This window comes from Halichoerus grypus, chromosome 4 (genome assembly GCF_964656455.1).
Source record: "Halichoerus grypus chromosome 4, mHalGry1.hap1.1, whole genome shotgun sequence".
In the NCBI taxonomy this organism is placed as follows: Eukaryota; Metazoa; Chordata; class Mammalia; order Carnivora; family Phocidae; genus Halichoerus; species Halichoerus grypus.
In genome coordinates this window covers 155,465,799-155,479,072 of record NC_135715.1, presented here as the reverse complement: position 1 = coordinate 155,479,072, position 13,274 = coordinate 155,465,799, and the positions used below count along the sequence as shown (strand labels likewise).

The 13,274-nt window shown below is 35.1% G+C and overlaps 1 protein-coding gene across 1 annotated transcript in view; it reads left to right on the top strand.

Moving 5' to 3' along the window:
* The window catches only part of DNAH7 (dynein axonemal heavy chain 7), a 261,052-nt gene that overhangs the window by 182,883 nt on the left and 64,895 nt on the right, over positions 1-13,274 (top strand). Inside the window, exon 48 of the mRNA XM_078071131.1 lies at positions 6,213-6,367. Within this exon, the coding sequence (XP_077927257.1) occupies positions 6,213-6,367 (155 nt within the window). The remainder of the gene's footprint in view (positions 1-6,212; positions 6,368-13,274) is intronic.

Here is a 13,274-nt window from a genome sequence, read left to right as displayed (position 1 = left end):
AAATATGTATTTTGCTATTATTCTGTAGTGGGTTCTTTAAATGTCAATTAAGTTGAGTTGTGTGATAGTGTTGTTCACATCTTCCATATCCTTGCTAATTTGCTGCCTACTTATTGTCCCTTCAGTTCTATTAGTTTTGGCCTCATGTGTTTTGGAGCTCTGTTGTTAGATGCATAGGCACGTAGGATTATTATGTCTTCATGGTAAATTGACTCTTTTATTATTATGTAATGTCTCTCTTTATCCCTGATAATATTTCTTCTTAAGTCTATATACAATTCAGCTTTTTTTTTATTAGTGTTTGCATGGTGTATCTTTCACCATGATTTTGTTTAATATAAATATATTACTATGTTCAAGGTATCTGTATCTTATAGACAGCATACCGTTAGAGGTTATATTTTTCCAAACTGATAATCTCTCTCCATTAATTAGTATGTTTAGACAACTTTATACTTAATGTGGTTGGTATAATTGTATTTAGATCTACCATTTTATTATTTTCCTTTTCTGTTTTTACCTCTAATTTTTGTTGCTCTGTTTCTCATTCTATTGGATTATTTGAATAATCCACAATTTTTAGTATTCCATTTTCACTATAACCCTTTGCATTATTTTTTAGTACAATTTTTTCTATCTACTTAGAGATAATATTTTACCACTTCAATTAAAATCTAGAAGGCTTGCAACCATGTAGGTCTCCTTTACCCTCCCCTGATTATGTTACAGTAGTCCTATGTATTACATCTGTATACTTTAAAGCTCCCCCCAACTTAATGTTTATTGTCTCATATTTTAAAGAAATTAAGAGGAGAAAAACAGTCTAATGATATTTACCAATTCATTGCTCTTTTTTTCTTTCTAAAATTTATTGTGGTATCATTTCCCTTCAGAGTGAAGAACTTTAGAATTTGTTTAGAGTAAATCTGCTGGCAAAGAATTTTCTTAGTTTCCTTGATCCGAGAATGTCTTTATTTTACCTTTATTCTTGAGGGATATTTTTAGATATTTATTTAGATATAGAGTTCTGTGTTGACAGTTCTTTTCATTCTACTAAGAATGTTCTACTGTGTTCTGGCTCTATGATTTCTGAGGTGAAATCTGCAGTCATTTGAATAATTGTCATCTATATGTAATATATCACTTTTCTCTGGCTGCTTTCAAAAATAGTCTTTCAAATCTTTGGTTTTTAGCAGTTTTAGTGTATCTGGGGGTGTGTGCATTTTTGTGTTTTATTTTTGTTTTTGTTTCTTAGTTTCTCCTTTATTGAGGATTGCTCAGCTTTGTGAAACTGTAAATTTATGTGTTTCACTGAATTTGAAAAAGTTTCAGTCATTATTTTTTTTCAAATATGTTTTCTGTATTAATCTCTTTCTCCTCTCCTGGGACCCCCATCACATGAATAAATCTCTTAATATTTTCTCACAGGTCTTGGAGGCTCTGTTTGTTTTATCTTTTTTTTTTTTCTCTTTAAGTGTTCAAATTAGATTATTTCTATGCATCTGTCTTTTAGATCACTAACTTTCCTCTGTCATCTCCTTTCTACAATCAAATCCTTATACTGGAATTATTATTTCAGAAATTTTTCAGCTCTAAAATTTCTTTTTAGTTCTTTTTATTTTTTCTGTTTCTCTGCTACAAACACCTCTTTCCATTTATCTATTTTTAAAGATTTTATTCATTTAGAGAGAGAGCTCAACCCAGGGGAGAGGCAGAGAGAGAGGGAGAAATAATAAGCAGACTCCCCACTTAGCACGGAGCCTGCCACAAGGCTCAGTCTCATGGCCCATGAGATCATGACCTGAGCAGAAATCAAGAGTCCGATGCTTAACCAACTGAGCCACTCAGGTGCCCCGATCATTTATTTATTTATTTTTTTAATGTTCACCTTTACCTTGTGGAGGATGCTTATAATAACTGCTTTAAAGTTTTTTTTTTTTTTCCTGGTAATTCCAGCATCTTGCTTTTTCTTTGAGAATTAGTCCTATTCTGGCTCTTTGTATGTCAGGTAATTTTGGATTACACCCTGGAACTTTTTTTTTTATATATTCAGTTAGCTAACATATAGTACATCATTAGTTTTTGATGTAGTGTTCAACCATTCATTAGTTGCGTATAAAACCCAGTGCCCATCACAGTACATGCCCTCCTTAATACCCATCACCCGGTTACCCCATTCCCCCCACCCCCCACCTTTCTGTAACCCTCAGTTTGTTTCCCGGAGTCCAGAGTCTCTCATGGTTTGTCTCCCTCTCTGATTTCTTCCCATTCAGTTTTCCCTCTCTTCCCCTGTGGTCCTCCGCTCTATTCCTTATGTTTCACATACGAGTGAAACCATTTGATAATTGTCTTTCTCTGCTTGACTTATTTCACTTAGCACAATCCCCTCCAGTTCCATCCATGTTGATGCAAATGGTGGGTATTCACCCTTTCTGATGCACCCTGGACCTTTTGAATGAAATTCTGGTTCCTATTAAAATCTTCTGGATAAGACTAATTTTTGTTTCAGTAGTCAATCAACTTGGTTAGGTTCAGTTGCTTTCCTTCTGTGGATGATGTTTCCAGTGTCAGGTCATAACTAAAAACCTTTGCTATGCTGTCTAGATACACTTCTCAGCATGCATTAAATCAGGGGTTTGTCTGGGACTCGGGTTTATATCATAGCCCAAAGCCTTTGGTATGCTTCTTTGGATGTGTTTTACACATGTAGAGCTTGGTGGTGAGCTCAGAACTTGTGTCTGAATTAGGGAATCCTTTCTTTGGGTCTGACTCCTCCAGAATTTCTCCCTTACTTTCCATATCCCAGGGACCCCTTTTCTGTATTTTTCTGTCCAAAATGATGGCATTCCCTCAGAGTTTCAGCTTCCCAAACTTTTGTATGACACGTGTCCATACTTGGGGCAAAGTGGCAAGAGGGAAAAAGGAAAATACTGGGGTTCCTCCTGCTTTGGACTAAATCTTTGTGTCCACCAAATTGATATGTTGAGCCTAAGTCACCATTGTGATGGCATTTGGAGTTGCAGCCTTGGAAGGTTATTGGGACATGAGGGTGGAGTCTTGAACGGGGGTAGTGCCCTTAAGAGACACAGAGGGATGATCACTCTGCTGTTTGCCATGTGAGGAGGTGGCGAGAAGACTGCCATCTGCAAACCAGATCACTGGACTGGGACCTTGATTCCTGGGCTTCCCAGCCTCCAGAACTGTGAAAAATGTCTGTTATTTCAGCTACCCAGGCTCCGGTCACTTGTTGGAACCACCTGAGCAGACTAAGATTATGGTTACCCACCATGCACAGGCCCCTCTGCCCAGCTCTGTTACCCACAGTGGTTGGTTTTCTCTCAGTGTAGTGCCTGCACTACCCCTGCTTCTGTGTGGGATTACAGTTCCGTGGCTGCCCCACCCACTCCAGCTCACACATTATCATTTTCTGTCTTCTAGCTTGAATTTTTGCTACCTGGGCCTCTTGCCCAGGTCCCCCATTAGGCCTGTCTTTCAACCAGAGCCAGAAGATAAAAAGGAAAAAACAACAACGATGACAAACACACAAGAAACGTACTACCCCCTCATTGGTCATTCCTCAAGTTTTAACTTTCTTCCCATTCACTTTTTATTATTTAGTTTTTAGAATCTGTAAGTAAAATTTTGCATTTTATCCATTATAATGGATAATATCATTATAATCAGTCGAAGAGAAAGGCTGTGGCAGACTTAGCCCAGGTTAGTCAGCACCAGAATCCTTTCCTCCAAATTTGAGATGGTGTTCTTTGGACTGGTATTCCCCATGCAGGGATGACCGCTCAGAAAATGCCTGTTCTAAGAATCTGTTAACCTGTATGATGTTTGCCAGATGCTTTTTGTTGTTTACCTTCCAGTAGGTTATCACACTTTATTAGATCTAGGGAAAAAGGATAAAGAAGAATCACAGTGGACCTTTCCCTCAAAGAATATCCAATTTAGATGAGTGATACCATTAACAAATTGTAAAATTACCGTAACAGAATATGATCATTTATTCAGAGTGCCATAAATGTAATACGGATGAACTGCTAAAGAGGTTGTGAGAGAAAATGATGGGTTTGTGTATTGCATAACATTTGAGCTGACCCTGAAATGTTAGTAGGACTTGAACACGAAAGGATGAGACGTGCATTTGGGACAAAGGAACAGTGTCAACATGGGTATTGTGGTTAAAAATTATGGAAGCAACAGAAGGAAGAGTGAGTCATTCAGTTTCTTTAGGGAAGCATAAATGCTAACACACATAATCCTCCCAACTTAAAAATATTTCTAAAATGTGACAGAATGAAACTTACATATTTGTAAGTTTTACTTCTTTCTAATTTTCCTTCTCACTCCCTTTAGTTTCTTATGGATATGGTTCTTTTTTTATTAGTTGATTACATTTAAGATATTACACTACTCTTTTGGTCTCATTTCTTACTAAATATAATTAACATTATGGTGTGGACTGAATTGTCCACCCTCCCCATTCACATGTTGACTATATTACCCCCAGTGTGACTATCTGGAGAGAGGGCGTTTAAGGAGGTAATTAAGGATAAGTGAGGTCATAAGGGTGGAGCTCTAATTCAATAGGACTGGTGTCCTTATATTCAGAGATACCAGGAATGCACGCACAGAGGAAAGGCCCACATGAGGATACAGCAAGAGAGCTATGTTGTCTGCAGGCCAAAAACAAAGGCCTCTAAAGAAACCAAACCTGCCAGCACCTTGATCTTGGACTTCCAGCCTTTAGAACTGTGGGAAAATAAATTTCTGTTAAGACAGTCTGTGGTACTTTGTGTATTGCATACCATTTGAACTGACCTTGAAACATGAGTAGGACTTGAACATGAAAGAATGAAGAAGAAGTGCATTTTGGACAAAGGAACAGCGTGAACATGAGTATCATGGTTAAAAATTGTGGAAACAACAGAAAGGAGAGGGAGTCATTCAATTTCAAGCTGACTGTTACATCATACAATGCTAATATTGGAGGACTAGACTATCTTCTTTATAATATAAGCTACGTGTTTTATGCTAGGTTCTAACTTAAATGCTTTAGCATGATTACTTCCATTTGGGACAGATTATTCAATAAAATTCTAAATTCGTATTATGATGAGATGAAATCAAATCAATTACCCTTTCTAGCCCCACATTGTTTTGTTTTATTTTTGCCCCAGTCACCTTTTATTTTCTCCTTTTGCTCTTCTAACAATCTGTGTACTTTTTCTGTGCTCACTTTTGAAGACTATGACAGTATCTGTAGGAACGTGGCCAAAATTATGGCTTGTGTTTACTGAAACTTCCAAGAGAAAAAAACAGTAATCTTAATGCTGATTCCATTTCACACAATGCAGAGAGCTAGATGGTTGGATACCATTTGGTGATGGCAGATCTTGGCTAACTCTGTGTGACCCCACAGCACCCTGGAAGATAAGCTGGCTGCCTCATGGTTTACTGCTCTTGTTCTTATAAAAGAGGGAGGTGACAATATAGCAGGAAGTATGAGCTCACCAGAGTGCAAAAACTGATTTTCAGAGAATATATTTCTGTCTGTAGGAAGCTCACAAATATGTAATGAACTACAAATATGACATATACAAGTGTTTGAAACAAATCCTGGATCAACAGTTGTGTTAACAATTTAGGGTCCAAGAAGGTAAGATGATTAAAATCAGGCTTTTTACCCTTTTTTTTTTTAAACCATTATATCTTTAATGGTCTAGATTTCAAAAAGAGAGAGACGATGTCTCAATCCTTTCTCTTTCCCTCTTGTACAAATAATAGCAGATCGAAGCCAAGAAACGGAGATGACTTGTTCAGGGTCATAGGAGTAATTAATGAAGGGCAGGGCCTAGTGAAGAACTGGAGTTTCCTGATTTGCAGTATTCTTGATGGTTAATTAATTGAATTAACTAGCAAGAGCAGCAATTTCTTTTTCAAAAATGTAATTTAACCTTTAGAGAATTGTAATTTTCCAAAAGAAGTAAAAAACGTGTTTGCCAGGTGATTTTTTTTTTAGAGTTGTCATTTTAATAGCCTGCTCAATCTAAATGTCTCTGCTATAAGATCATAGTTTCTGACAATAAGTTAAAAAGTAAAATATTACTGTAAAGCATAAACTATAAGAAAGAGATGTGTGCATGATTAAGTAGCCTAGAGACAAATCATGACTTGGCCAGCATTGTCTTTCTTCCCCCTTCCAGGAATGCAAGAAGGTGGCCTCTGATGATAGATCCTCAAGGCCAGGCTAATAAATGGATCAAGAACATGGAAAAAACCAACAGTCTTCATCTGATTAAATTAAATGATCCTGACTATGTCAGGACTCTGGAAAATTGCATCCAGTTTGGTACCCCTGGTAAGTATGTGAATAATAAATATACGTTACAGAACTGCCTGGGGAGGGCACAGTTAACCCAAAAGGATGTAGGTTTTTTCTTTTTTAAAAAGATATTTGTGTCACACTCATCTTCAATAAACAATGACTTTGTTATGTCTTTCATTACTTATTGATAATCAGGAACTTGAGAGATTATTGTTCTCGCGGGTCAGGTTTTTTGTCCCAAGATTCATTTGTGATGCATCCTCTAATGTAACTGTTTTCATTGTTGTCTGTGCTTTGCCATTCTTTAGTGCTTGTTATAACTCCACTTCTGCAATGAAAAAGGCCACTTGATATGCCAGAAGTATTTTAACACAACATTAGTCCTATTATGTATTTATTCTTCCTTCGATTGTCCTACAAAAGTGGCAGAGAAGTGAATGCACATTTTGCACGGCTGACTATTATCTGCCACAGTGGAGAGATTAGAAACATGACAAGGATTTTTCAGTAAAGCCCCATGCACGTGTCACATTTGTCAAAACAAAATATTTATGATTTGAGTAAATCGGGGTTGTCACATTTTAAATCTATGTTACCTATCAAATTTTGACTATTTACTTGACCAAATAAATAAATGTAAACATTATGAAAGCACCACATATTTATCCCTACTATGAGTTTAGCAAATCTCAGTTGCTATGAGAGCTAGTACTGCTTGGAAGAACTACAACAAATGTATCGGGTAGTCTTATGGACATTTTATTTTTGCATATTAATAATGAGCTAATCTTTAAAATATATAAATTTTAGGTTTGGTTAGGGTGCACATGAAATGAAAAAACTAAGTCTACCTACAAAATCTGTTTGTGTAAATGGACACACAGACACACAAGCAAATGGTATTTCGTTCATCCAACTGGTATTAGAGTATAGTGATAAAGGTGTCAGGAGAAAGGGCAAACATCTCTACTATCAAATATCTTGCTTGTTTAATAGCATCAGACAATATGTATAGTATAGTATGTATAGACAATATGCATGGTATAATAGTATAACTTAACTGTAATATACATAGAAAGTGGACATATGTCACTAACTCTTGTTAGAACCACTATGCTGTTATGGGTAGGTGCACTAGCTCTGGAATTAGAGTACCTGCCTCTGTTACTCATTGCTTAGTTCAGTGATCTGAGACTCAGTTTCCCCATCTGTACTTTGACCAGATAGTGTGAAGAGGAAATGAGTTACTGTGCTTTGGCTACTTATGGTAGTGTCTGATAAATTCGATGTATGTTGTTTCTTAGTTGGAGATTTACTATGTGGTGTACACATATTCTCTTTTAATTATATTAGTGTTATATTTAATTATATTAGCGTAATAAAAAAAACACAGATGTTTATGAGAATTAAGAGAAATAGGGAATATTTCTTGAAAGAATTGGCACCTTAAATACTTTAATTAAAATTCCCTGATTTCACTTAGTCAAATTTCCTTGATACGGTAAAAAAAAAACAAAAACAAACAAAAAACAAACAAAAATAACCCCGATCATTTAGCATCTACCACATGCCTGACATTCTGAGATTCTACAATCTCAGTCATGGATCTTGATGTTAGTGTTCCATCATTTTAGAGAAGAAAGGGCCATGGAGATAGAATCTAGTGGTTTCCAAACTGTGGGAGAGAAAATCGACTTTTAGTGGGTCATGACCAGCATTTTTCAATGAAACGCAGGAGAAAGGAATAGAATATATTAGGCAGCATAGCATGGAGTCAAGGTAAGCATTAGTTCATGAAATTTTTGAAGTTTTATCTGTATATGTATGTATATGCTTGGTCAAAATTTAAAATGTATTTCTTACTTGGAGTTGTGCCCATAAAAATATGAAATCCAATAGTAATTCCAACCACTTCATTTTATCAACAAAGTAAGTGAGGTGCTAGAGAATGTTAGTTACGTGGCTTAACCAAGATTGTATCCCCAGTTATGGGAAGTGCCGAAACTAGTCCCCAAGTCTTCTGCCTTTGTCCAGTGCCTACTGGGCCACTCACAGTAGCTTTAACCTACTTTGGGGGAATGAACTACTTTAAAAATGGATAGTAATTATTTACAATATCTTCTAACATTAGTCATCAGAGAAAAGTGAAAATTTTAAATCTATTATAGAAAGAATAACAGATGGCAGATTTTTATAACTATTTTTATATTGGAACTTCAAGTAAAAGAATTGGTTACTGTTACAGTTTTAAAACATAAGCAGTTAAAGACTTCCATTTAAAAGTTATGTTAGATATTGGTCTATTCAAGAACAGTGGCTTTTGATGCGTCATCCCTTGCTGGCAGCCTGAGTAGAGAAGGCAGAGCTTTTCTCTTCCTTCATCCACCTGCCTCTGCTTCAGCCAGAGCAAGCCTCCCTTTTCTTTGTTTATATTAAGTTTTAAGATAATATCCTCTTTGGAAAAAAAAAGTATCCTACTGCTTGCAAAAAAAGTTTAAAAGCCATGTTCTAGAAAATAAAGATACATTTATATTAGCTACATCAGTGAATAAGGTGTGCATAGAATATTAATCATATAAATATTGCTGATAATTTGTTTATACCCCACTAAAGCTGGAAAAATAAGACAAAATTTAAAAAAGACATCAACTTGTATAGAAAATCTCTGAATAACTTTTCATTAACTCTCTGAAAAATAATCTTTGCCTTAAGAGCAACATCTGTCGTACCTGAGCCTTCCTTCCCTTTATCTCCTAGCACTTTGTTTTCTTTTCCCCCTTGCACCCAACATGCAAAACAACTTCTGGTTTAATTTTTCCCTCATTTACTCATTTGCTTGTTTATTCAAATATTTGTTTTTCAACTACAACATGCCACTGAGAACATAGCATGAACAAGACAGACTTGGTCTCTGCTGTTTTGGAGCTTATTGGTTTAAAGAGGGAGACCAAGATTACACGTGTGATGAGGGTTAGAACATGGGATATGGGGTACACAGGAACTGGGAGTACGTATGACCTGGTATCATTTCACATCTCTTGGCTTTCTGTTTTCTTCCATCTACTTGGTCAATTCTTTTAAGCTCATCCTTTAAGATACAGCTCAAAAACCTCTCTTCCCATGACATCTCGACCTCTCCAATGAAATGCCAATAATGAAGTTCTTACAAATTTCTACTGTTGCCCTTATTATTATGTACGTAACTGTTTGCTTCTCACCTCCAAGCTCTTTGAGTGTACCCAGGAGGTGGTTTGAAATGGTTGAATCTCGTCTGGATGCAATATGCTACATTGTTGAACATAATACACAGAAGATTTTTTTTTATTAATTTGAAGTCTAACATAGAATAATATAGATAATTCATAATTTTAAAAAAACCTGATATCAGTTGCTGTCCTAAGTGAAAATTATCTATGAAAGGAATACTTGGGTTTCCTCTATATTTCTTTTAGTAACGATAACTGTTTTTAGTGAGATGCTCTGCCTTCCTCAAAAGATATTAGCAGCATGTGTTTGGTCTCCAATCTTGGTTTCCCACTAGCTTTGCAAGTACTGTGATGAGCTGACATTTGGAAATGAGCAAGGGTTTTTACATAAACCAGTATATTATTAACTGTGATGACAGAAATATGAAGAAAAGCCTGTCTTATTAATTTTTGCTCCTGTATTTTAACCTGAAACATATTTTTTATCTACTTAAAAGTTAAAGGGGTCAAACTAAAGTAGTTAAATTAAGAATAACATTCTGTGATAATTCGTGTACCTATAGATTTTTGTTCTTTTTCCTGTTTCTTAAGTTTAAAATACTTTTGATTTTTCGCCGAGGCTTATAATATAGTAAATATTCAATTCTGACAACAGATTTCTTTGAAATCAGATGCTACAGAAAACAGGCATAATACTTGACTCTGTTAGTGAGGAATACATTCTCACTTTTGGGGAAAAGAATCAAGTCTATAATATTTAAGTTTTATAATATGTATTTTAGCTTTGAAAAGACTCATATATATTAATATAGACACTCTCAATTCCATTTCAAAATAGGAAACAAATTGGTGTAGGGGCTGAAATTGTATATTTTTAGGGAAAAATAATTTAAAGATGAGATTTTATTCAAAAAATTGCTGTTAATAAAAGTTGAGGCAATCAAGCAAAATTTTAAGGTTATAACATTTCATAAACAGAATTTCCAGTTCGTATCTTATTCTAACAAATTAATTGATTTTAAAAATATCATGTAAAAATAAAAATGAGAAATCAGTATCTAGTATCACTGTTGTTGCTTAACATTATTAGGAAAGCTTTTTTCAGTGCAATAAAATAAGAAACAATGAGAGTGCAATAACATTTGGAAAGAGGAAATAATATTTTATTTGTAGATAATATATCTCATCTAGAAAATCAAAGAAAATTAGTTAAAAATCATTAGGATAAAAGAATTTAATGGAGTAGTTATATTCCAAAAAGAATATTTTAAAATAACAACTGAGAAAAAGTTGAGTGTGTAGTGATTCTAGTCAACCAGTGAATACGAAGCAAAACAAAATAAAACAAAAACTTAGCATGACCTTAACAATGCATAGTAAAAGAATGACAAAACTTCACAGAAAAACATGAAGATTTGAGTAGGACATCTCATTTGGTCTGATAAGAAAACTAAATGTTGTAAACATGTCAACTCTTTCAGAAATACATGTTTTAGAAATAATGCTAAACTTAACCTAGAAGAAAAAAATGAAAGAGCCAATAAAAATTCAGAAGAAGAGTGAGTTTGCAATTAACTGGAATAAGTTCTGGAATAAACTCTAATACATGTAAGCCTTTAATGCATTATAAAGTAAGTGTTATGAACCAATGGAAAAATTATAGGTTATTCAGCAAATGCTGTTGAAGAAGTGGTTTTGTGGAAAAATGTATTAAGTCAGAGTCTCACCTCACACCAAAATATGTTCTAGATGAATTAAAGAATTAAATATGAAAGAAAAAAATAGAGGACATAAATGCTAAAAGAACATAGGGGAATAACTAACTTGTCTTTGAGAAAGAACTTTGTAAGAGAATACACAATTGATAAAGAAAAAGATTAATAGATTTGACTCTAAAAATTTATAAGCTAAGCCAAGAAACATTAAATTTAGGAGATTATCAAGCAATTATAATTTATGGAATTTATTTGTATACCAATTTAAGCAATCAAACTATAATCAAAATATTTTAAGATGGACACCTGGCTGGCTCAGTTGGTAGAGCATTGACTCTTGATCTCAGGGTTGTGAGTTCAAGCTCCATGTTGGGTGTGGAGCCTATTGAAAAATAAATAAAAAATTTTTAAAAATTAAAATATTTTAAGACAATGTGGAAACCTATTCCTTGCCATATATTTGATAAAATTTTGAATTATTGATAATTTTTTAAGCTGTGGCAATTTTTTTAAAGATTTATTTTAGAGATAGAAAGAGAGATGGGGAGAGATAGGGGCAGAGGGAGAGGGAGAGAGAGAATCTCAAGCAGACTCCCCACTGAACAGGGAGCCCCACATGGGGCTCGATCTCACAACCCTGAGATCATGACCTGAGTGGAAATCAGAGTTGGATGCTTAACCAACTGAACCACCCAGGCACCCCAGCTGTGGCAATTTTTAAAAAAAGAGTCTTTACCTTTCAGAGGTACTTAGTCAAATATATGAAGGTGAAGATTTATGATATCTAGGATTTATTTGTAAATAATCCAGGGTGAGAGGAGGAAGAAATGAAAGAAGATTGACTAAATTAACAAGGGTCAAAGCTGGATGATTTGTATATCAGTTTCAGTATACTGTTCTTTTTGCTTTTGAACAAAGCTTGAAAAAATTTTTAAAAGATTTTATTATTTATTTTAAAGAGATAACATGAGTGCACAGTGTGGCAGGGAGGCAGAGGAAGAGGGAAAGAATCCCAAATCCCAAGCCTACTTGGTGCTGAGCACAGAGTCTGATACAGGGCTCGATCTCACAACCTTGAGATCATGACCTGAGCCAGTCTGGTGCTCCACCAACTGAGCCATCTGAGCACCCCTGACCAAGGTTTGAAAATTTCTACAAGTAAGAAAAAATGTAAAAAGAAGTGTAAGCAAATTTGAAAACAAGCAGGAAATGGGCAACAGGGGAGCTATTTGCTATAACAATGTTAAAAGATACAAATAAAGTTTTAAAACTAGCACTTTATGACAATGAGTGATATTTGTTCCCGGACCTATTGGTTCCCCTGTGTTTCCGTGGGCAACATTGCATTCATTGTTAAGAAAGAAATTTTCTAACTTCCATTGTGATTGTATATGATCATGTGACTGTGGTCTGGCCATCAAGATGTCAGTGGAAGTGCCATTTGTGATTCTCAGGAAATCTTCTTAAAGGATGTTTTCTCCTTTTCTATTTTTTCTTTCTTTGTGATGGTTGGAATGTGGATGCCCTTGAAAGGCCATTTTGGCCAAAAAAGATCAAAGCCATATAATAAGAAGAGTGAAGGAGCAAGATGGCCCCAACTTGGATCTCTGACAGTTCAGACACACTGTCCTTCCAAACCTGGACTGATTACCTCAGGCTCCCTTTACATGGAATATAAAGTCCTTCTTTTTCATGTCACGATCATTGTGGGTTTTTTATCACTTGGAGTTGTACCAAATTGTAAATAACATACAGAATAGGAGAATGGGCCAGTATACTAATAGACAATGTCCAGAGGGAAAAATGTAATTAGACAAAGAACATCTAAAACATCAAGCCTTGAATACAAATTTTAACTATTTTTTACCTTTTAAGTTGTAAAAGTCATGAATACAGTATTTAATGCCGGCCGTCTCACATGGTTGTTAAGGGAGCTGTGGAAGAAGCCACCCTGCTCAGTTCAAGTGTCTGCTTTGTCATTTACTAGCTGATTTAACTGAAATTTTAGCTCTGTTGTCT